General features: G+C 32.4%; 1 protein-coding gene across 4 annotated transcripts; it reads left to right on the forward strand.

Annotated features, from left to right (window-relative positions):
- The first annotated feature begins 110 nt into the window (after positions 1 to 110).
- On the forward strand, positions 111 to 26,089 carry LOC140434251 (TBC1 domain family member 14-like). 4 transcript variants are annotated; one of them, XM_072522363.1, is made up of 7 exons: positions 111 to 1,057; positions 3,339 to 3,485; positions 3,853 to 4,059; positions 4,159 to 4,473; positions 5,944 to 6,302; positions 10,393 to 10,560; positions 13,244 to 26,089. In XM_072522363.1, coding segments are annotated over exons 1-7 (1,971 nt in total). In that variant the 5' UTR covers positions 111 to 284; the 3' UTR covers positions 13,246 to 26,089. The 4 variants fall into 4 exon arrangements, with proteins under 4 accessions (XP_072378464.1, XP_072378465.1, XP_072378463.1 ...); XM_072522364.1 differs by having other exon boundaries at positions 14,312 to 26,089; XM_072522362.1 differs by having other exon boundaries at positions 26,028 to 26,079.
- The last annotated feature ends 298 nt before the right edge of the window (positions 26,090 to 26,387 follow it).

Genomic DNA, 26,387 nt, shown 5'->3' on the forward strand with positions numbered 1-26,387 from the left:
TTACAATTTTAATTATAAGAAATACTTCAGATTTTGTTAATTCCTTGTTAAAAACTGACTTTCTATATTTAACATTTCTATTCTGATTATATTGACATTGACGTTTATTAATAAAGTAATCACTTAATCATTTTCACAGTTCAACATGTTAAGCGATAATAATTGATATTCTCAAAAGAAATTTAACACAAACAAAACATTTCCAATGGAATATGTTCTTTGTTTTACTTAGCTTGTAGTGTTTTCCACATGTTAATCAAATGAGGGTCGGTCTTTGATTAATAATGAAAAATTTTGATACCTATGATCCAATCAAAGATAAACAAGTTGGTTTACCTAATGGAGAAAATTTAAGAACTGGAGAGTCAGAGCCTGAAGATAATTTTAATACAATAAAAACTGTAGCGAAGCAGTATGACTTCGATACTAAGCTGTGTTATTCAAATAATTTAAGTTTAGACTTTAGAAGCCAAAGTTTACCAGACTGTAGTAGTAATGACAGCCAGTTAAATGTATCTCTAGATGATTGTGATTGCAGTAGACCACAGTATGAGGATAATTCTCCTAGTCCTAAAAGTGACTCCTGGTTTAAGACTTTTAGAACATGGCCAGAAAGATATGAAAAATTAAAAAATGTAGAAACAAGCCCTAATTCATCTGCAACAAAATCAGAAAATACTCATGAAAGCTCTCATTGTGATCTTATTGATAACTCAAATTTAAAAAATAAACTCTCATTTAATGAAGCTTTACAAAACATATCATTAGCTTATAGTCCAATAACAAAACAGTTACATTTAGTTGACAATCCTAAGATTTGTGAGACTGATTGTAATAATGACAAACATTTCAGCAATACGGAAGACAGTACAGCAAAGAAGTTGGGACATAGAAGGACTGAAGCTGGATCTTTTTCTAGCACTATCTCCAGCTGGAGTGCTATTAGTGATCCTTCAACCTCTGGGAGCTTGATAGGCTCTGAAGATAGATCTGTGTCTAGTTTTGATATCACCAATTATAAACCAAGGAGGAAAAGTCTCACAAGTTTCTTCTCCAAGTAAGTTTTTTATGATTTTTATCAAAACTAAAATCTAATATTTGTTTTCTTGTGCAAAGCAATTTAAGAATACTTTGATGAAAGAATGGATTAGGTCAAATAAAAAAATTGGATGGGGAATTACTACAATGATAGGAACCCATTCACAGAGTGAGAAAGAAAAAATTATCAAAGAAATTAAATTTAAATAAAAATAAAAATTTAAAATAAATTTGAAAATTAAAAGCAAAATGAGGAAACAAAACTAAATGCCTTCATTAAATGAAGAATAATGAAGAAAATAGATAAGCCATGTGCTACATAGATAAAAAGCTTTTATATTTTTAGATAAAGAGCTTTTTTAATAAGTTTCTTAATATTCCTTTGAAACTGCCAGTACTTTTTTCCATCATACCATGGTAGCCATTCTTAATGCAGTTTACTAGAGCATATACCTGTATATATGCATAGACATATATATTAACAAAGATTGAGCATGCCAGCAATGAGCAGTAACTATAACATATTTTGTGCTTGTTGGCCTTATTGCTCTCTAGTGCATTGAAACTCCTCACCTTCCCTCTCCCAACCAAAAAGAGTTGATGCTATACTTACTTGATCTAAAATAGAGACACAAATAACAAAGAAAACAAATTTGGTGTTACTTAGCTCTACAGGCTACTTGGTCTATGTTAATATATATGTCTATGTATATATGGATGAAACTTATATTTATTTATTTTATTTATTTATTTATTTATTTTATTATATTATATTATATATTATTTTATTCATAGTAATCATACTATAGATATCTATTAGAATGACGATTCCAATGAAGGATTATCAAGACTTATACCAAAAGGACAAAGATTAATAATTGTGACTGTCATTCTGTGACTGTCATTCATTGTTAATGTCTAAAACATTTACTTTGATTCTAGTATGGGAATTAATATAAATGAAGAGCATCTGAACCACCTAAGATTTGACGATGACATCGTGAGAGTTAATAAAGCTACAAAAATGCTGGACACTCTATGAAGCATCAAAAACATGGTATTAAAATTATCACCTCAAAGACAAAATTTATGACCAACCTTTTAGTCAGTGATAAAATTCAGAAAGATCAATTGTTAGTTATTACCATTAGAGATAAGTACCAAATCTAGAAATAAGAAGAAGAACAGGAGTCAGCAGTTAAAAAAATAGCCATGGCTAAATGGGCTTGGACCAGACATGTTGCCAGATTGACCAATAATAGATAGACCAGAAAGATTCTAGAATGGCAACCAAGACAAGAGGATATCGACACAGAGGACTACCACTGACTAGATAGACAGGCAATATAAAGCAAATCAGCACAAATTGGATGCAAGAAGCTCAAGATATACATAGGTGGAACATTTTATGGGAGGCCTACATTCAGCAATATACAAATATAGGCTAGTTGATAAGTATGTTAAAGCCTGATTAATTTAATATTGTTAAAGTTAATAAGTCAACATTTAAAACCTTCAAAATAGATGAAATTTTAAAACAACATGTCCATGTTATTTTGCAATTATCTCCTAGACTTAAATCACATTGAGTTAATATGAGCATCTCTTAAACAATATGTCACACAAAAAATACATCTTTAAATAATAGAAATGTGCACTGATGAATGGAAAAAATATTGCGATCATGCAATAAAGTGGGAAAATAAGTTTTTGGAAGCACAACCTTTCATAGACACAATAACAGATAATTTTATAATTAAATTAGGTGATGATTCTGAATCAGAAAGTGAAAAGGAAGTTAACAATAGTGAAATTGAATAGAAAGCTCTGAATATATAAATTATATTTAATAAAATCATATTCACTAATTTAATTAATGATTTATTTAAAAATTTTGTTTGTTCTTACAAATTTTTCCTAATTGAATTCAAACTTTTGAAATTATTACTTGTTTTTAATAGAAAATTCATTATACTTACTTCTTAAAATGTATTTAGAGATTAACTGGTAAGTCTGACCAACATGTTTATAATAAGCAAGATAATCATATTTTAAGAAATAATCAACTATTCTTTTTCTAAATACTTTCTCTCCCTAATATAGATCCTTGGTTTCTGAGTATGCTGATGTCTCACAGGCCATGCCTCATTCTGTGTGCGCTATATACTAGTGCTTTCCTAGAAGTAATATTTTACAATATTTGGTCATCCCCTTCACTATTAGTGTACTTTGATTTGTAATATTCAGTAAAAAATTGGTACTAAATTAAATGAAATTTTTTCAAGCTTTATATTTTTCAGACATGTATTTACATGGAAAGGTACATCAAACGAACCGGTTATTAGTGGCAGTGTGTGGAAGATATTCAACAAACAACCCAGTCAAAGTGTTCATGTGTCCCCTGTGCATGGGGTAGCAAGTTCCTCTGCTTTAATTCAGCATGAGAGGTAATTGTTTCATCAATAATATAAATTCAGCAAGACAAAATAAAGAATAATTCAATAAATGAGCTTCAGATTTGCTGTAATCTTTTTAGTTGAAGATAAATTAAAAAAAGTTTAACCTAAAAATTTTACACAAATTAATGATTCAATCTAACATAGTCTGGCTAATTGGTTCTCGCCAAAGCCATAAATTCCACGGAAAAAAAAAAAAAAAAAAAAAAAAAAAAAAAAAAAAAAAAAAAAAAAACCTAAAAATTATCTGTAATATATTTTTTTATCACTTTTTTCACCTTAAACCATTTATAGTGTCCCAACTTATATTTAAACTCATTGAAATATAATTTTTTTTATCCTATTTCTTTGTTTTAAGACCTTCAAACTTACCAGCGAAATCTCAAGATGAAGAACAAAGGCACAAAGATGAATATAAGGCCATATTGATGGCTGCTAAAAAGAAAGAGGCTCAGACATCAGCTGCCAAACAGAAGCAACAGAAGTTACAATTAAAAGTCGAAGAACAACAAGCTACTGCTACCAAGCACTTTACCCAAAATGTCCTTCCAAACTGGAATACAATGTAAGTTTTCACAAGCTATATCAAATATAACTATCTATAAAATAAAAAAAAATTGTCTCATGATTTAAATAGTAATATGTTTTTTTTTTAATTTTTTAGGCGTTCACATAAGAAAACTCTTGATCTCTGGTGGCAAGGCATTCCTTCTAGTGTCAGAGGAAAGGTATGGAGGCTAGCTATAGGCAATGAACTGAATCTCACTCCTCAACTTTACGATATTTGCCTTAATAGAGCCCAAACTCGTCTCAATAATACTGATGGAATCCAGTGTGACTCTGAAGGAGATCAAGAAAGTAGTATGGATGTGATACAGCTAGATATTTCAAGAACTTTTCCACACTTGGGAATATTTCAAGAAGGAGGACCTTACTCTGAAGCTTTACATTCACTGTTAGCAGCGTATGTGTGTTACAGGTATGTAATTTTTTTATAGCTCTAGTGAATTTGTATATTATTTTTAACTTTTTTAATGCAATATTTAAATTCTTATGTGTAAAATATTGTTTATTTATTTAAAACTAAATTAACTAAGCAGTGGGACAGTATTTTAGTTTTTTACATATTGTGTGTTATAATATTTGCAATTATACTGTAAGATTTGATTTACTGCATACTGACAGACAGTTTTATCACTGCTTAAGTTTATAATCAAAATCTTTAACAAAATAACTAAATATAAAATTCAATATATTCATGAGGAGTAATATTTGAGTTGGTTATCTTTGTATGTAGAGAATGGGTACTACTCAATGACATGAATGTCTGTTTAGCAGCATGATATGACTGTATGTCAGTCAGATTGCCAAGCAGGCCAGACACTGAATTGCATTCACTTCACTGATCTAACAAAAGATGGTCAGTCCCGATCGGAAAACAAAAAATGCTAATGTAGTAGTTTAAAATTCTAAATGAATCTGCTATCTCAGACTGAAATATGCTGGTATATAAGATCGACCTACGGATGAGTAATACAGCAGGAGATAAGGACTTGTGGCTCAGTGCCACAAGATCCTCCAGATCCTCCTCAGTACTCCTCCACAGATTCCTACCAGAAGAATAGGTATATAGATATATGACTTTATGCAGAAATGACAGCTCATACTGTAGGATGTTATAATTCCCACCAGTCATTTTTAAAAATGTATAAGGTAGAAGAATGTGTATTATAAATTTCAATAATTAGCAAACTACTATACTTCTTACTACACATGCTCTAGGAGAGTTATTATATTATATTTGTATTGGAGTGGAACCAGTCGAAAGAATAAACAATACTTTGTAAGTCTTATTCTTAACTCCGACTGTGAAATGTGTTACAAAAGGATGTGGTTCAGTTTAGGCAAGATATTTAGCTATTTCTCCTTGACATACTTAAATTACCTCAGACTTGGTATGAAAAATAAAGATCAAGAAATGAGAAAACAATTAAAACTATTTTCAAACTCCTCATTCTTTTACCTGAATCTATTTGCACCAGGTACAATATCTTTATTTTCTAATATGCCTATCTTGTTGTAAGTTTTGTTTTATTACATATTTATTTTATACATTTTTGTCTAAAATCAGTAATTTTCGAGATAAATGACAAAATGTTGGAAATAACGTGATTTCCTCCATTTTTCGACCATCTGAAGAAGAATGTACATATGTAAAAAGGTCCAATTCTTAATCTCGCAGTCTATCTGGCTTTTTATTACGTGATGTGGTAGTAAAGGTATCTGAAAAAAAATTTAACCTGCTTAGGAACCAAACTGAAAGAAAATGTGTAAATAATGAAAACAAAATGAAATCAATAGTAGTCAGAAAAGAACAACATATTTACATTTTCGTATTTATTAATCAATCTCTGTGTATTTCTGCTTCTCTATTCTGTTTATGTTTTAGGCCCGATGTTGGATATGTCCAAGGAATGTCATATATAGCAGCGATTTTAATCCTTAATATGGAGCCTTGTGATGCTTTTATATGTTTCTCAAACTTACTTAATCAGCCGCTCCATCTTTCGGCATTTACTCTGAACCAGAGTAGAATGCAAACATACTACAACGCCTATGACCAAATTTTTAGTTATAATTTACCAAAACTTCATGCTCATTTCACCAACTCTGGACTGACGCCTGATTTGTATTTGCTGGACTGGATATACACGATATACGCAAAGGCTATGCCCTTGGATATTGCTTGTAGAGTGTGGGACGTTTTCCTTCGTGATGGCTATGAATTTATTTTTAGGACTGCTCTAGGTGAGTACATATTTTTTAGACGTATTAGTGCAGATAATCCAATGGGTTTAATGGTCAAAACTATTTGCGATGTTTAGAGATAAACTTATTTGAAAGACCATCCAGTGTTGGATTTGGTACATAAAAATAGATGTTAAACTCCATATTAGCGGAGATTGTCATAATCATCTGAAATTTGAACTATAGATTTTGTTTTAAAAACTATTCAACATACAATGCCAATTTTGCAGCGGGCATCTTTAGTTTTTCTATATTTCCTAATCAAAAAACTCATATTTCAAAGAAGTTTTAAAATAGGTCGTAAATAATACTATTTGTCAAAGAATTGCTTGTTTCTATGTATAGTGTACACTCATTTTTACCAATGTTGCCACAGTTTAAAAAATATTGTTTTTTGACGAAAATAATTTTTGTTTTCGCTTCACTCACAAGAGTGCATTAACTTTTCCCCGCTGCAACTAAATTATATCCACCGGCATTCTAGGATAACTAGTTTTCTATAATATGTGTTTTGCTGTTATTTAAAATTAAAAAAATATATAATTATAAAAGCGGCTGTAAATGTGGCAACAATGTGCATGTCCAGAAAGTTACAACAATAATTTTACAATAATATATATTTTAAAACGATTTAATAGCAAAAAACATTGCTATTTATAATTTTTTATTAGATTTCAAATGATTAAGGTAATTTCGTATTTTGATAGCAAGTATTTTTATGCTTTTATTACGTTCTTCAATAAAAAAAAAAACGAAACATTGGCTAATAATTGACGACAAAAAATCCAATGCCAGGAATTGATGAGTGGCAAAATCTTGAATGAAGTAAGAAGACGAAAGAAGACCTTGTGGCACCCATTTAAGCGGGGAACGTTTTCGAAGCGGATATATATCAGTGGCTTGGAGCTAAAATGGCCAATATCAAAATGTTCATATTTCAGAAAATCGCAATTGAAGTTTTGGTGAAAAATATTTTTAATTACAGCTGCTTAACCGGCGAACAACCTTTATGTACCAGATTTGACTCAATGTATAATATTTTTGAGCAGAATATGATAGTGTTTTTTATTTTTTTCTAAATTCAAAAGTCTTAGCAAAAAAAAATGACTTTGGCCCTTATTGCATAAATGTATGACGTGTTTGTTTCATTGTGTATGACATTGGCCATCACAACAAAAAAAGTAACAATAAGAATAACAGCATATGTTTAATAATTTATTATGGAGTTACAAAGTTCATTGTAATTCAATGTAAGAAAATTAAAACTAGTAGTAAGAAACTAAAATTGTATCCAAAAATAAAAAAAATATAATTTTTATTATCAAAAAATATCGGCAATACTACTTCCATTATTCTGATACATTCTCCTCTTCTTGAGGTTCATCTGGAAGGTATTCCAGTATTTTATTGTCATCTGCAGTTAGTTTTTCTCTGCTTAAACGAAGTGGTTCGTTGTTAAGTGGTAGAAGTGTAGGAAGATGATCACACTGCCTTGTTTTCGTGTGACTTCTGGATATATCCAACGTTTTGAACTCACCATCAAACGAGTGTTTATACAAGATAGCTAGGGTGTCGGTTGAATATTGCATCCATTTAATTTGCAACCACTGAATTGGTTCGTTTAGAGTGTTCTTTTTACGATGCACATAATGAGTATTTAAACATGATTTAAAATTTAAAAACTCCTTTTGTTCCAATTCTATTACTTGCATATGTGGTTTTTTTGGCACCAAACGTATCAAGTTTGCCCAATCTCGAGGCAATTCAATATCCGCAGTAGTACGTTTTTTTGTTTTTTCTATTGCGGCATGAATGCTGTCTGCCTCCATATGAGTATGACCACTCTCAAGAAATTTGTGGTTAATAGTCAAGTTTTTACCTTTAGCTTTCAATTCAGAAACAGTTTGCAGTAACATTGTAGAGAAAAATATATTGCGGTTTTGTCCTCCGCAAGGATCGCTGTACATAGTTACTGTATGAATATTATTATTTTCTTCTGTGAGTTTATGCAGGTAATGGTAAATACAGGAACCAATTTCTTGTCCACCTCTGCCAGCCACTGTTTCATTCCAAACGTAACATATGGAAGATGATTGTTTTCCCATGGTTTGATAGATAGTGAGGTTAAACGTCCACAGTTGGCGTTTATAAAAACTCAAACCACTTCTGAGGTAGGGAGTAGGCAAGCATTTTTGTAAATCGAAGGAAATGGTAACGTACGTAATGGTAGGTGGACAGTAAATGGACTGTTTTTTCTTCTTCGATTGACGTTCGTATTGTCTCACTGTTACAATATTTTAACTGCATCTCAAACTTGTCGCATTTTGCACACGTATCATTTTTAGGCTTATGAAAAGAGAGGTTGAATTCCTCAACAAATACTTTTCTATACATCCAGGCATTTTGCGGTTGAATATTTCTGTCTTTACAATAATTGACATACAGTCGGTACATTTCAGCAATAGATAGGTCGGATGACAAGTACTTCTTGTGCGTATGGGAGCGCGAGTAGTGACTTTGGTAAGCCGGGAATTGGTTTATGTGTTCTCTTATCAAGAGTTTATCATTTTCTGGAACCTTAGATTGCTTTCCATGTTTTCCACGTCCATCTTCCGGACATAAACCTCCGGTAGACCGTTTCTTTTCAACAATTACTCGCGCTTTCTTCAAACTTATGTCAAATGTATTTAAAAACATGTTTTGACACACTTCAATTTTCTTACCACTGTTTTGTGATAAAAAATATTGTCTAGTAAACTTTCGCCTACTTTGATTACCATCATTACGTCTTAATCGTTGGAGCTTCTTTTCCTCTTCTTCTATAGAATTTGCTATTAACTGGTTTTGTCCAGAGCTACACAACTGATAAAATCCAGTGAAAAGTCTTTGTCGTTCCTCCTGGGTAAATTTTTCACTGCACTTTTTTTTGCATATGCAGGCTGCCTTCAGCTGCTTAGCAGGTATTGTTTTGTTTCCACAGACTGACGTGTACGCTCTACCTTGAGTTTTCAACGATTTTCTTACATTTCTTATCCACTTTGAAGGATTCCGCTTTCGTTTCCTTGTAGCTTCATCTAGTATTTCTTTCTTTCTTCCTCTGCGTGATTGATTTTCAGCAGGACCACTCAATTGTGGATTGTTATCTACTACAGTTATTTTGTTAACATCTTCAAACTGCCCTACTTGGTTTTCGTCAGTGTCATTATCAGAATCTGTTGGTACATATTCATCACCACTATCTTCAAACGGTTCTGGATCACTTAAATCTATATTTCCTATGATTTCATTATCTCTGACTGAGGTCGACTCTATAAGAAAACGATGAAGGTTAGTAATATAAGTAATATTCAAATGTAATTTTGGTACAACAAATTATTTAAGTAAAATTAACACCGGTCGTATTATTAGCCACGCCACAAAATGTAACCTCAAAATCGCGAGTATTACATTTTAGTGTAATGTTTTAAATTTATCTTATCACTTACCATTACTGTAATCGTCAGTGTTACACATTTTTAAAATTATTCTTGTCCGTAGATTAACACTCATTTTTTCTTAAAATTCAACTTAAAAACTGAAATTACAATGTACAACTTCTCAACGTGACAATGGCACTACTGATAATGACAGCCGACAACACGGCGGATGCTAAAATGCAGTTATCTCTATCCTTTCGCACTACCTAGAAAGACCAATGTAGACAATCGCCAACTGTTTATTTCACAAAATAATAATACTAAAAGGGCCAAAGTTTACTTTGGCCCTTTTAGCTTAACGTTATGTGAATTCATTCATCTTAATAATAATACTAAAAGGGCCAAAGTTTACTTTGGCCCTTTTAGCTTAACGTGATGTGAATTCATTCATCTTGACATTGGCCACCATTAAACTTATGGATCGGGTATTGGTTGAAATTGACATTGGCCGTTTTAACATATGAAAGTTGTAAGAAAAGAAAATCGAATGGCATGGTGTACTCAATATAGCAAAATGTTGACATTGGCCCTTTTAGCTCCAAGCCACAGATATTATGTCTGGCTTTTTGGACATAGTAATGTAAAAATATTTAGACTAACTTATTTTTTTTTAGGAATACTTTACTTGCACCAGGACGTTTTGATGCATATGGACTTTCTACAAGGAGCACAGTTTCTTACTCACTTACCAGAAGATATATCGGCAGATTCTCTCTTTAAAAGTATACAGTTAGTTAACACCACGATAGGCAAACAAACTTTTAGTCAAATTGTCGATAAGTGTAAGTTTAGTTAGTATATATTTAAAATATTTGATTTCTTCTGGAAGGTGCGTTTTGATAAAAACTTTATAACGTACAGTGCACCGTAAAATCAGATCTTTTAGATTTTTTTTCAAATTGTGTGATACATATTTGTATAATAGACTTTGTTGGAGGAAAGGTATATCCTTGTCTTGATATCTTTAACACAAGCATTGAGATACAAAATGTAGACTTTCTTTTTTTTTTTTTGAACGGATAACATACTGCCAATAGACGGACGTGCTTGTATACATGTTTACACGATTTATACGAGATTTTCTACGGAACGGTAGCACTTTCTTACACCTTAAAGCACTAGCTCTCTCTTACAACGGGCCGGTATCCGTCGAGCCGATAAGAACAGGTGTGCATCCGTCGACGATTGATCACCGGACGGGTATCCGGTGCATTTACCATTCTTCATTATGTTAAGCAACACTGAGTCCATTATAAAATGGTACGTTGTCCGTGGACAAAAATGGACGCCTACAAGAGATCTAATGATAATCAAGGAAGACTATAAGATCTAGAAGAAAAAAGGAGTTATTTTGTATGATTATTTATCACGAATATTGATAAGGCTACAAATATAAACAAACAAGGACTTCTTTTAAAGAAGCAAGTTCTGAAGATATACGTGCATAGTCCCAAAGACGTATTGGTGTAGAAGTGGAGGTTCCGGAAGGGCTGTTGAAGACTCCACAGAGAGAATCGAATGCTCGACATAGCAAAAATTGACTCTAGCTCGGAAACTCTAATTTAGAAAGTGTAATATGAATTTATATATTACTTTAATATTTACAACCTGTTGGTAACATGTTTATTTAGCAATTTTTTTAATTTTTCATTTTTCCATTTCAATATACTCTCCTTCTGCAGGCTGTTGAGTAGTTGCACTGATTTTTGTTTTACGTCCTCTAATAACTTGTGGCGGGGTTCTTTCAAGTAGAATTTGATTTTTGGAAACAGATAAAAATCTCAGAGTGCTAAATCTGGTGAATAGGTCGGGTGTTATATTACTGTAACGTGGTTTTCGACCAAATAGTCTTTACCAGAGTGCGCGTTGCCACATTTCGCGTATCTGTTTGTAAATTTTTTCCCGTAGTCATCGTAAAACCTTTAAATAGTAATATTTAGTTACATAATTACATTAATTAACTGTATTGTTTTGTGGCAGCCATTCCATGTGAATTACACCCTGTATATTGAAGAACATAATTAATATCGCCTTGAACTTGTACTTGCTCATCCTAGCTATTTGGATTCTCGAAGAGTTTGGAGTCTCTCACTACATGTATTGAAAAATCTATGTTTCGTCCCAAGTTGTGACACTTGACAAGAAGTTTAAGTCCTGTTCGATGCTTCCTAGGGTGCCAGAATAAATTTCATTACTATCCATCTTCTATTCCGTCATTAGGTGACTGGCCACAAGTTTGGCATACACTTTCCTCATGCAAAATTTGTCTGACGGTTTCTTTATTAATGTTCACATATTCAGAAATGATTCTAATATTTAATTGACGGTCTTTTTGAACTATTTTGGTCACTTTTTGAACGTTTAAGTCACTTTTAGAAGTCATTTGCCGCCCGGAACGTTTGTCAGCAATTCAGCAAGTTTTCAAAAAACAAAAGTTGATTGCTTTGAACGGCTGTAAAACCAAACTACTTGTTGTTTTGCTGAAACTGTGACATATGTCAATACCGTAATTCTCATGTAACGCCATCTATCGAAGGCTAGATTAATACCAATTCAACCTTTTTTCTTTTTACAATAAATAATAATCTCTGTTTGCCACAATATAAACTATTGTGCAATATATTAATGAAATATTGATTGTTTAAGAAGAAAAACTGAAAATTTCTGTTTGACACCGACAACTTTTAGCTCATTTACTGAATACTCCGATTAAGATTGGCTTTAAATTAAACTAAACGTCCAAAAAATGTACTCATTGTTTTTGTACGGTTAAAATATTAATTGTTTATACGATTTACCGATGCACTGTATTTAAAAAAATGTCTAAGACTTGAGAACTGATATGTTAGATCTAACGAAGAAATTATTAGGTATGTTATCTAATGTAGTAGAATAGTGTTACTCAGATCCCGACTCTCGTGAATTTTTTAACTAGTAGGTGCTTTAAGTTTTAATATTTCCGAGGTGTTTAATGCTTTTTTCCATGCCTTATATTGGTGTTAAAACTAGAATATCCTAAAACTGTTTTAAATAAAAGACATAGAACATGTTTAAAAAATATCAACGACATTTAATCAATCAATAGACACGTGTTTCAGAGAAATGGTATTAAAATAATGGAAGATTTTTCTTCCCTTTCTCGTCTTCTTCAGAGATCCCTTAAGAGAAATGTACTAGACAAATTACTTGCGAAAAACCGATTGCTTTTCCGAGACCACAATCACAGATAAATAAACTCACCTATGAGGTACCTAAGCCATATAATGCTTAAAATACGTCAAATGTCAACTAATAAAATGACAAGAAGATTGTAGAAAAATAAGTACGACAAAGCTAATTTTACACAATAAATTTCCAATTGTAAACAATCGACGTTAGTATATATTCTCCTCATTGCGGCGCTTTTAAAACGTTTTTTAAAGTTATTGCCATTTACTTTGCTTTAATAATATTGTATTTCAACAGAAGATGGATGAAGATTGAAGTAGTAGAAGTTAAGACACTTGAGCGCACTTCGACCTTTGACCTACGCAGCTTGAACCGAACAAATCGGAAAATAAAAAGAATTGAGCAGGTATGCCTTTTTATAGAAAAGTATTTACATGGATAAAATACCGTTAGCTATCGTTTCTAGAAGGTCAAAATAATCAGAACTCTCCTAACGGTATTGGTAGTTAGGCTCCTTGACGACATTTCGGTAAAAAACTTTAAAGGGATTATTTCGAATATTTGCAAACAAATGCCATAACGGCAAGTTGGTCAAAACAGGTAGCTGGGTGGTCCATGGATAAATATATAACGGTATTTTATACAGAAAATTCGTAAGACACTCGTAAACTGATAAAGCAAAGAATATTTAGGTAAGAATTTCTGCTCTACTGGGTATTTTACAAAATTTAGTAAAATAAACGAAATTTAGACAAAATGTAACGTATTAGCTTTTCGACACGTTATAACATAAATGTCTCCCAATTATGATTTATAAATTAATTTAATATACAAATTATATTTATTGTTCCACGTATTGTTCTATGTCCTTAATTTAAAACTTATGTGGCTCCTTAAAAGAGTCTAATATTATTTTAATGTACCCGGCATTGCGTCGTTTGGCGAGATATTTTTTTAACCGCTTAATTGTTGAATATCGTAATTATTTTGAATCAGACAATCTGTTTAGGTTATTATAGCATCAATACAATTTATAACACAAGGAATTCACCAATCAAAGAATTAAATTTATGTTCAACATCAACAGTTTATTCCATTGACACCGTTTCCTTATGTACGAGCTGTGTGATTTCCCTGTTAAACTAAGTTGACATTATAAACTCGGTGGTTTATTTTGGTCAATAATTACAATTACACTCAGATGCAAAAAAAATCGAAAGGTAGTTTTTTATCCTAACTTTGAAACATTCTGTAGAATAATTCCGTTAGCAGATTTTCGTAAAACCTTGTTTTTCGGTTGCAACCATGTCTTCTAAGTATTATGTTTTTTGTTTCATGTGAAAATATGGATTTTTTCATTTTTAGGAGCGAAATGTCTTTGCCACCCACAATTTACGAATTTTCATATTATTGCCATTATCTTTTGTATTAATTTGTAATACGACGATGGGGGGCTTTGGTGACTGATATCGAATGAATGTCATATCGACATCCCAGAAGCACTGTATTTAAATAATGATTAAAAGCTACGACATGATCTTAGTTTTAATGAACAATGACAACAATAACAAAACATAAAAAAAAACAACTTAAATGTAACTTAACCTTAGTACGCAAATAACAAAGAAAAACTGTTAAAAATAATTTAATACTTTGTATTGCCTCCCCTAGCCTCTATAACTGCCTGTACACGTCGGATCATACTATCTATGAGATTGCGAATATCATCTTGCTGGATGTTTTGCCATTCCTCTTCTAGTGCCAAGCGAAGTTCGTTAATTGAGGCTGGTGCGACTTCGCGACCTCTAATATTTCTACCAAGCATGTTCCAAACGTGCTCTATTGGGTCCAGATCTGGCGAACACGCTGGCCAGTTCATTTTATTAATATCAACTTCCTCTAAATATTGCGTGAAACACATTGCAGAGTGGTGTCGCGCATTATCTTGCATTAATAGAAAATTATCGTCGATATATTGAGAAAAGGGTACCACGTGATTCGCTAAAATTTCCTCAATATACCGATGTAAAGTCAACGAACCCCTTAATAAATACCAATTCAGTGTGCCCATACCATTACCGCACTCCCTCCATGGCTAATGCGGGGACTGAAAACGCACTCTGCAAATCTCTCTCCAGTTCGACGCCATACGCGTTCCCTCCCATCTGATGAATGAAGACAGTATATCGACTCATCCGTAAAAAGAACATTACTCCATTGTCCATTGTAAATGTTCCCTGGAAAATTGTAGTCTAGCCACTCTCTGCCGTGGAAGTAATTTGGGCTCAGTTGCTAGTCTGCAAATTTGCAAACCAAATTCATGTAATCTTCGACGAACTGTAAATACACTTACATTATTGCCTCGAACCTCTTGAAGTTGATTTCTTGTTTGCACCGCTGTTAAATGAAGATCCCGCAAAGCGTTGACTCGTATCAAACGATCATCTAAAGCGGTAGTTTTGCGCTTCCTGCCACTTCCCGCTTTACGCTTGTTTATTCCAGTTCGTATAAAACATTCCACTACCCTTTGGATGGTAGAACGATGAGTGTGTAGTACTCTAGCCACATATTCATAATTTCGCCATCTTCAACCAGAGCAACGGCTTTCGCACAATCTTCGACACTAAGAACCATGATCAATCATAGGTAAACAAAATGTAAGTGTCAATATGACAGGGATAACAGTCACTAAAGTCACCTTGTCGTATTACAAAATAACTCCAAAATAATCATAATTAAAAAAGTCCTAAATTGTGGGTGGCAAATTCATTTGGCCCTAAAAAATGAACCAAGGCATATTTTGACATGAACAAAAAACACAATGCTAAGGAGACATGGTGGCAACCTAAAAATAAGATTTTACGAAAATTCGCAAACGGAATTATTCCACAGGATGTTTCAAAGTTAGGATAATAAAACCACGTTTTAATTAACCCCGTACAATAAGTTAAATATAAAATTTTATCAAAAAACTGACTATACCAAATTAATATTTATAAATTTATACAGTGTGCTTAAAAAAATCATCAAAATAGGCCTAAAAATAAAAAATTGAATTACTTTGAATTTGACCAAAATTTTCTCCGTTGCTTTTTTTGCATATGAGTGTATTATAGTGTGTTTAAAAACTAAAAAGAGTAGTTATAAAAGCTTGATTTACACTCAAAAAGATACTAAAAGTCTCTCCAGATTCTCCTTTTTTTTATGCAGACATATCATTTCCTAGTCACAGGACACCACAGTAGTTTCTAGCCATGTGTTATTAAAAGCAGATTATCTAAATGTAATTACGTACAAATATGATATTTTTCTTCGTCATTTATTAAATTTCAGTTATAATTTTTAACTTCAGTGTTTTTTTTTTTAATGAACTTTTATTTTTTGAGTACTAAGCTTAAAACAACTTCTCAATAAATTGTATTATTTGAAACTCTGAAGTATATATGTCAAAATAATTAAAATAATTACTAACTAGTAAGGTAATATATCCACGAATGTGTATGTTTGTGATGACGTCCATCGACTTACAGGAAAAAAATGTATATCTCGCCCGACGATGCAACTCGGTTGACAGTGTGAAACGCTTAATTTGAAAAATAGCTTTTGTTAAAAGATCTGTCCAATGCTGAATGTTGTAATCTGTGTATATGAACAAATTATTTTTATACTTCGGTCCCTTAAGCGCCTGCTTTAACCTAGTATATAGTATATAAGGTATTTCATATTATTCTGTAGGAAAACATACTGATAAAAAAATTTTTGTAATAAAACGCCAAAAATACTGGCTAAATTAAATAAAAAATAAAGAAGAAATATAAACAGTGTTACAGCTAACCTATTTTAACGTGGCTGAGGAAAAATCCTTTCCTCCGAGTTGCTCATATACTACAGCACATTAAACTACATTAAGAGAACTCACTTCCAACTATTTAGTAAATTTAGTATACACGGTTCACTGATTCCAGTCCCAACTGAAAGTAGTAAATTTAGTAATCATTTTTTGCTAGTAATCATTTTAATGATTAATGACTACACACCCCCATTATTCGTGTTTATGCTTCTTTTTTCAAAGTTAGATGTCTGCAGCAGTAAGTTTATTTTAGCTATTATTGGTGAGAGGTTTAGAGGTTAGAAATTTTTGTGTTGTGTATTTCTGACAGTGAATCTCAAAATATTCCCAAGCTAAACGAACGGACTATGATTAATTTTGTGCTATCTTGGTCAAATTTTGGCTTCTACTGGAAGTTACTATACAATCAAGCACTCGTGGTCATGCCAATATTCTTCTTCTTAAGGTACCGTGCATTTCTGCGTAGGCGTCCACCGTACATCGTCTTGTCAGGTGAGATGTTAAATAGTCAGGATTAAATAATTCTGTTTTTAGCAGCATTGCGAAGCATTTTATAGCTGTGGAGTCCTGTCCATTGTCGAATATTGCGTAGCCATGACATTTTTTTACGTCCCAGACCTCTCCTACCCTCTATCTTCCCTTCGAGTATCAGTTGCTGAAAAGTATATCTTTCTCCTCGTAATATGTGTACCAAGTATGCAGTCTTCTTACTTTTTACATAACTAAAAAGTTCCCTATCCTGTAAGCCCGCACTTCTGAGTACTTCCTCATTTCTGACCCTGTCCGTCCATGATATTCTAAGCATTCGACGCAGGCACCACATTTCAAACACTTCAAGTTTGTTAATGGAACTTGCCTTTAACGTCCATGCTTCCATTCCGTACAAGAGAACAGGCCACACGTAACACTTAAGCATCTTGTATCGGAGGTTGAAGTCCAATTTGCGATCAGTCAGAAACTTACGAAGCCTCAAAAAAGCATTTCTGGCTTGTTCAACTCTGCTCTTTATTTCATTCTCGGGGTCCCAACCCTCGTTCAGCAAACAACCCAAGTATTTAAATTGCCTGACCTGTTCGATTACTTCTCCAGAGACATATATCTTTGCGTCGGGGTAATCATTTCTACTTATAATCATTGTTTTTGTCTTCTTGATATTTATTTTCAAACCCCGAGCTTCACTTGAAAGAGTTAGATCATTTAAAAGGCATTGAAGATCTTCGATGTTATCTGCCACTATGGCTGTATCAACGGCATACCTGATGTTATTAATAAATATGCCGTTAACTTTAATACCCTTATTAGAGTCTGCCACTGCTTCTGCGAAGGCTTTTTCTACGTATAAATATGCCAATATTAATTGTAACTAAAAGTAAAAGAGCTGCTGTCAATAAACTCACGATAGCGAATATGATGGCCAACATGATATCCAAAACGATCGATAACGGTCATGGAACTAGAAGAAGAGAAGAAAAGTAAAAATATATTCACATGCAGTTTATCAACAAAAAAAAATGCATCATAAAACAATAAAACAAAAATTAAATGTTTATTTTTTCAATTTTAAGAGTTCTTTATAGATTAAGGCTGTGGTCTCCAATAAACGTCGTACGACGAGTAAAGTGTCACCCCATAGGTCGAGTCTATATACTTAATACAATAAATAATAGATGCGTCTCATATTGTACGCAGCTTCACAGGCGTTGTTTCCAAAAAACGCCGTACGCCACTTACAGCGTTACTCCACACGTCGCGTATGTACGCTTAATAGAATAAAAAATGGATGCGGTCTCTATTTTAAGCCGAACGCAGCGTGTAACTGCTGTTTTTTCGAGCATTGTAACGTTCGGCTAGTACGCGTTTTAACCTGGCGCAATGAGTCAATTAATTCATAAAAGAGACAAAGAGAAATTTTTAATCGAATTGATCAAAAGTTACAGATGAATATATGATGTTAGCGATGAAAATTATAAAAATAATATTGAAAAACACAAATGTTCGAAAAAAATAAGTGAAATAATTGATATGCCACATAAGTTTTTAAAAACACCATATTTGTGTCAATTAACTAAATAATATTTAATACAGAAACGTATTTTATTATACACTGGAGTGCAAAATTAACCGGACACTCAGATTTTTTCCTAAAAACTGACGTTTAAAAAAGTTTAAGATATTCCCAATTGAGTATTTAATAATAAACAAAATTTAAAAGTAAAATTTATGACAAATCAAGAATTAAACAAAGAAAAAAGAATAAAAAATTCCAAAAATTTGAAAATAGCAAAGAAACAAAAATTTATTTTTTAAATTTTAATCATTTTTTAATAAAAAACGATATTTAGTAGGGGGTATTACCTCCACAAGCCCTAATTGCGCCTCTCATTCGGTCAGGCTTACTTCGGATTAGTGCAGCAAATTCTTCCTTAGGGATTTTCTCCCCTTCGTCACGAACTACTTGCTCTAAGTTACTATTGATTTGAAACTCAACATGGTTACGTTAAATACGTCCTCCCAGAATATCCCATTCATGCTTGATTGGATTTAAGTCTGGAATCGTTGGGGGAAATGGTAATAAAAGAATCCCAATTTCATCAAAGTAATTCCATGTTATACTTGCAATGTGCGGACGAGCATTATTTTGCATCAGACGAAAGTTTTCTTTAACAATTGGGGCAAATGGCACCACATCTTCCAAATATTGTTCAACATACCTTTCAGCGTTTAAATCGCCCCGTTGAATTGTAACAAGTCCCGTATGGGGCTCTAGGGAAATACCTGCTCACAAAATTATACCACATCCACCAAATTGAACTCTGAGAGTAAAATAACATTTCTGATCGTTCATCAGCTCTGGTCCAAATCGTAGGCCGCCCATCTGATGAGTACCCTTGGTTGGTAGATGATGAAGAGCACCGTACCCCCTTCTTTAACACCCCAATTAAGATATATCCTTCTTCTTCTTTGAGTGCCTCTCCTATCGGAGATTGGATATCATTAGGGCGATTCTAATTTTATTTACTGATAGATATTTACTGAAGATATATCCCAGCAAAGTGTAAACGTTAGCTCCGATGATCTGCTGTTCATTCCGATGATCCGTTGTTCATAGATAGCCCTTGACAGGTATTTTGGACCGAAATTTATATTCATTTAAGCATCTTCGAACGGTATAAAAGGAAACTGTAACTGAAACTGTTTCTATGGGCATCATTGAATCGTTGAACAAGCACTGGTGCTGGTAATATGCGATCGCGCGAAGTCTTGCAATATAATAAAGCGATCTTTTACTTGACTTGCGGTTGTTTGTGTACTGTGATCTGGGCTCCCGGTGTTTTGTCCTGTTATCTGAAATCTGTTAACTGCATCAAATATTGTACTTCGAGAAATTCCTAAAACATTTGCGATGTAACGAATACTCGTCCATCATCCTGTAAAGCAGCAGCTTGTGCTATTTTTTCTGATGTCATCATTTTGTTATTGCAATTTTTGAAATCAAGAAAATAGAAAAACACTTAAGCCAAACTTGTAAACACTAAAAATACCAAAATAAACTTAAAATAATGCTGTTTACTTTAAGACACTATTTTACATTAATAACAAAAAGTTTGTGTAGAACTGTTATTTCCAAAAAATTATCTAAATAAGTTTAAACAAGAAAAAACGTCATCGTTAATAAGGCATAAAATAAAGATAAAAAAAATAAATAAATTTTTATCTAAAAATGAAAAAATACATAAAAATCTGAGTGTCCGGTTAATTTTGAATTCCAGTGCAAAATGGGCATTTTGCCACGATAATCTTCCCTGTGGTGATCAAAGGTATTGTTTAATTTTGTTTATTGTTTAATCCGTTTTTGAACAAAACAAGTAGAAAATTGCACTCGACTGACAACGATGCCAACCGGCATGTTGCCGACGACCGACAAACGCTGTGTGCGAGATATGGCGTGACGCTGTATGTGGCGTACGGCTTTTATTGGAGACCACAGACTAATATTTACAAATGGAAGGTTTTTAATCAGAATTTTTTTCATTTAAAGAACTGTGTAACACTAAGTTTATTTCAGCGGAGTGGTCGAAATTTTATTGTTGTCAATGAATCTGTCAAAGTACTACCAAGCTCAGTGAATCGACTATAGAATTGGCACAGGTACAATTTATTCCACCTGCTACGTTAGAATCGGACAGCTGTACAAAGATCAAGTATCTATATATGTAAATCGATTTTTTTGTTGATCGATACAACGATTAATTCTTATCGAATTGTAGATATTTTGTCTGTAGTAGCACAAAAATATAAACATTAGTGCCTTCTAAATTTTTCGAAATACCTTCTATACTAAAACTATTAATAGAATGAATTACTTCCGTATATGTCAAATTCATCTATCAATCGGTGTTAAAGTAGGGTTTTTATATGTCACATAATGTGTATTTATTTAGAATCTGAGCCCCACTCAGATGTTTTTTAGTGTGTGAGTTTTAGGAAAAGTCCATTTTAACAATAAATATACTGACTGATTCATTAGTAAATAAGTATTTTACGAATATTATATCAAGTTTCTCAACTTTTTCTGTTACAAACTTTTCAAGTTTTTGATACGATGGCTGTTTAAAACAAAATGGCTAGTTTTAAAAGCACGACATCTAAAAAAGTTGCTACCTATATATCTCACCAGAATATTCTTTTTATATCGACATTTATTTTCGCAGTAATTAGATATTACAATAGTTTTTAGCTTTGTGTTCTTTAAAGTAGGACACCTATCGAAAATCAAGTATTTTTGATTTTGTTTTATCAATTTTAAATCTAACCTAAGTGTTATGTTTTAAATAGACCTCTCCAGAGTGTCGTTACGACATCGTCGTAATGTTTAACTGAGAATAAAAGATAAATCGGTGGCTGTCAAACATAACCTAAAAATTGTTAATGACAATTGAGTTTTGATTTCTTAAACTATACTTTACTTGTGGAAAACTGGTCGTATTTCAACCAATCACTATTAAGTAGTTGTTAAACAAACCGTAGTTGTTAAACAAAAAACTACGATTGTGCAACCTGTTGCTCATAGAAAACACAGTATATCAAATTTTATTCCCAGGATGAATGGTTCTACAGTATCAGTAGTAACATGCAAACATAACTTGATAAAGATCAACTGCTTTTCAGTCTATATAAAACAGGCATTTTCACTTAAATGTAAGAATTTTTTAACTAGAATGGTCTACAGGGAACTTCCGGAAACTATCACACTTTAAGCATATATTTTTCTGTCTATGTAAAATTTATAGTGTTAATTCTTTGAACTGCGCCTTAAGTGTATTAGTCCATACTCATTACATGCTGTGTCAACTTGCTCTAATAGATATTTCAAGTCGTTTTTTTGTTCTTGTCAATTTGCGATCGTAATTGTTAATAGAAACACTTTGTGATCAAATAAAATTGAAGACTTTAAATCCTAGCATAAGTTAACAATAATTCCACGTAACTCCTGTGGTGTTTGATGCGGCAAATAAAAGACATTTTACTCTGTAGACATATTACTTCGAGGCTACTAGTTGCAGTGCCCAATGCAGTACTCTTGTGTCATACGTGGTTTCCCATAGACTTATATATTAACATAGACTGAGCATGCCAGCAACGAGCAGTGACGACATCTTTTGCGGTTATTCGATCTGTCTCTCTCTCTATTGCATTGAAAATCACCACTCGCTCTCTCCCGTCCAAAAACAGTCGCTGCTATACTTACTTGATGTAACGTATAGACATAACTAACAACGAATACGAAAGCGAAGCTGGTGTCGTCACTTAGCTCTACTGACTGCTCGGTCTATGTTAATATATACATCTATGGGTTTTCCCCCTCCCTTAGCCACCAGCTCCACTCGAGTGGAGTGCCAACCTATTTGAAGATACTTAGGCATTTATTTACATGCATACAAATGCTTTTATACCCAAATATCACATTTTCTATATATTTTTTTGGTCAATTTTTGCAGCTTTCAGTATTTTTATCATACTGCTCTGTCTAACTTTGCTAATTGCCTTCTTCAAATCTACAAATCATGGAAAAATATCTTCAAATGATAAATCTTTGCAAATGCGAGTCCATTTTCAATAGGTAAGACCGTTTTCGTGCTTTACTATTTCAGCCCATCGTCAGGTGCCCGATTAAGGATATTTAACCACTAAAAAAGAAATGGTACAGTTATTATATGTTATCAAATATAAATTATGCCGATATTAAGTGAATAAAGGATATATTTATATGGTATAATGTACTTACATAACGACAAATATACACTTCTACCATATAACTATATCATTTTAGTACTGACAGTACTACCAGACCATTACTTTACTCTTCTGAAAAGATATGAATTCTTTTAGTTTCTTCAGTACTTATACATAACTTTCAGAATACTCAGGCTCTCTTTAATTCTTTACTTAAATGGTACGTAGGTATTGTTCTTGAGAAGAAAAAGTGTGTCCTTTGGTTGCTTCATTATTTTATATATAACTTTCACAACATTTCAGGCTCTCAAAACATGTGCAGGTATATGTGCCAAAATTTTGTAAACGTCACAGACAATAAAAAGTCAACATTCAAAATTTGTAATTGATAGATACTATTTTGTATATCAGTCAGTATATTTTTTTAATAAGTTGAAAATAAATACAGCACTGAGACTATTTTTTTTGTTATGAACATGACAATCTGCTCTCTTGAAATAATAATACTCTCGAATTTTTACCACAATTTCTATACAAAAAGTTGAAGAACAAACATTTAGTTGATACTTCGCATTTTGATTGACTGTTGAGTGAATAAAACATAAAATAAGATAAGATAAACATTAAATGATATAAGCTCTACATATTATTAATTTTCCATGACAATATAATTTGAGCAGATTGATACACGAAACCAATAAGCTCTCTTATCAAACTTACTTTTATGATTTATCTTTGCAGCAGGTCAACATAACACAAAACCGTTTTTCTCAACATAAAACAAGAGATTTTCATCTAGCGCCATAGACTTATATTTAAAATAGATTGAGCAAGTCTGCAGTTTCCAGTATCAATAAGATCTCTCAACTAATTTCCTTTATCTGTCTCTAGCTCGTTATTTTATTTTACCCTCTCTCTTTCGTCTTGATGTTAAGTGGGAGTAGCAGCGTGTGAGGTATTACATATATGAGGCGGTGAAAGGAAAAGTGGTGTAAGTCATCTGAGCATCATTTTGAGATAAAAAAGGTTTTATTAGAAATATTGTAATTAAATCTACGTAACATTTATAATCATGCTTGTGGTATTTTTTTATTTATTAAGAACATATGTAACTCTACTAACATTTTTGTACAAATAAAACTATGTTAAGGGTAGTTTTTAAGAGGTGAAATGACTTACACCAATTTTTGCTTTAAGAGTTTAAAGAGAATGCACAGAAAGCAAAATATGTTTATTGTTTTTACATTAGAAAATCAAAAATAAATTCACTAGTTTATTAGTCATTATTTTCTTCTACATCAGGAAGTGGTCCAGCTTCGCTTCGTCATTGACTTCATCAGATGATTTCATGAATAAAATAAGAATGGTGGATTGGAGGAATGTATGGTAGTAAATCTCACATATCCCGTTTTTGGCTGGCATGACTGGTCGAGGTGCTGTGTACAGGCAATCCAGTTAAAGATTTTTCAAAAATGTTGGTCTTCCCTTCTGCTTGCTTCGAAGTATATTAATTTGTGAAACGTAAAAATCTTCATTCAGTGTTTCTTTATAGAACAGTGAAAATGGCTAATCTTTTTTGACTCTAATCCACTGCATTTTTAACCATGACACTGATTGGTTATCCGTATTGGTTTTTCTTTTTGTAATTGATACAGTGAGTTGTGTCAGATCTTTAAAGTATTCTCTAAGCATTTTTGTGAAAATAAAAGCTTTTTTCTTTCTACACCCAACTATGACTGAAAACAAATCTTCAGGCACATAAATATGTTTACCTTTAGAGTGAGTTTCAATTGAACCCAAGAAGAGTGTCCGCTTACCATAAACTTGTGATCAACTATTTCGATACTATTATTTTCACTTTGAAATAACTGTAACAAGGCCACGGCAAAATTCCAGTTTCTATTTTGGCCACTCACTGTACAATACAACATGTTTTGAATTTGCTGCACGTAATTATATGTGCTTTGTGATACAGGCACTGATTTCCTGTTCTTCTCTATTACTTTTCCTTTCATGGTCTTGGGAAGAGACTTCCTCGTTTGATTCACAGTCTGAACCAAACCAACTTTATTAAAATAACACTCAAAAACGTTGTTCTATTTATAGGAGTTTATTTATGGTTAGTGTAGAGAATTTAACTGCCTTAGTAGTAAGTCTGACTTGCATCACTATTCTCCCTACTACTACAGAGATTTTGTTTGACTGTCAAGTGAGCAAATAGAAGAGGTATGCCTTACACCACTGTTGCTTGTGATATATTTGAATATGGAGATTTTGAATATGCACTTATAAAAGTGACTTACACCACTTTTCCTTTCACCGCCTCATATGTCTATGATTTATAGATATTTTTATATATAAGTCTGCGTATAACCTTCCAATTTTCTCACCTCCGTACAAAAAGACAGAAGCAGGAAAAAATTTATCTCTTTGCATTTCCTGATGATACACATAGTCTGTTTATATAAATATGTCTATGTCTAGCTCTCGTATTTGGTATTATTGCGGCATTGTACATCTTCTACTTTTTGGTTGAAAACTAACGAATGGCAAAACTCTCCGTATGCGGAATGAACTAAATTACTATAATTTATATTGCAGTGCTGTATTTAACAATTTGTTAAGCTTAAAGAAATTTTAAGTCTAGTTTAAAGAAATATTAGCATAATTTTTGAAGTATGGATAGTTTTAAATTCAACCAAAGCTCATCTCAAACTTGAACTAGATTTAAAATGTTAATAGAGCATCTTTAAATACAGATATACTCACCGACAAATTTCAAATAAATTTATTTTTGCTGGTGAGTATACCTAATTTAGAATAAATCTAATGACTTTTATGGAAAGTCTATTTCCTACTACGTTTTAAAAATATTTTATGTGAAAATAATTATATATTTATTTAAATTAATTCATTGAATTATATTTTTTAATAGTGTTAATTTATACAAGTGTACATAATATAGGAACTGTATTCAGTACTATTATTTCGTTTCAGCACACTAGCAGCTCCAGTTTAGTTATGACATAATGAATATTAAGACTTATGGAAAATATATTTATTCATCTATTTTAATATTTTGTTTTATTTTTCCTTTTACGATATGAAATTAATGCTTTAAGAACTAGAAAGTGTCTGCAAAGATTTTGGTACCAACCACTATCCGTAAAATCTTGATTAAATTGAGTACATTCTTCTTCTTAGAATTCCGTCTCCCTATGGACATTGGCAATCATAATAGCTATTTTTATTTTTTGTATTGTATACACCAACAACTTAAACAAATCATTCCATCTGCATTGATACCAATCACGCAGATTCTTCAACCTAGAATTCGGACTTAGGCCTACACATCTT

This window comes from Diabrotica undecimpunctata, chromosome 2, assembly GCF_040954645.1.
Source record: "Diabrotica undecimpunctata isolate CICGRU chromosome 2, icDiaUnde3, whole genome shotgun sequence".
In the NCBI taxonomy this organism is placed as follows: Eukaryota; Metazoa; Arthropoda; class Insecta; order Coleoptera; family Chrysomelidae; genus Diabrotica; species Diabrotica undecimpunctata.

Bases quoted from the DNA above. Each gene is read 5' to 3' on its own strand.
- LOC140434251 (XM_072522361.1), top strand. From the start codon at position 285: ATGAAAAATTTTGATACCTATGATCCAATCAAAGATAAACAAGTTGGT. The intron at 1,058-3,338 runs GTAAGTTTTTTA...TATATTTTTCAG, and splicing joins CTCACAAGTTTCTTCTCCAA to ACATGTATTTACATGGAAAG. The intron at 6,303-10,392 runs GTGAGTACATAT...ATTTTTTTTTAG, and splicing joins TATTTTTAGGACTGCTCTAG to GAATACTTTACTTGCACCAG.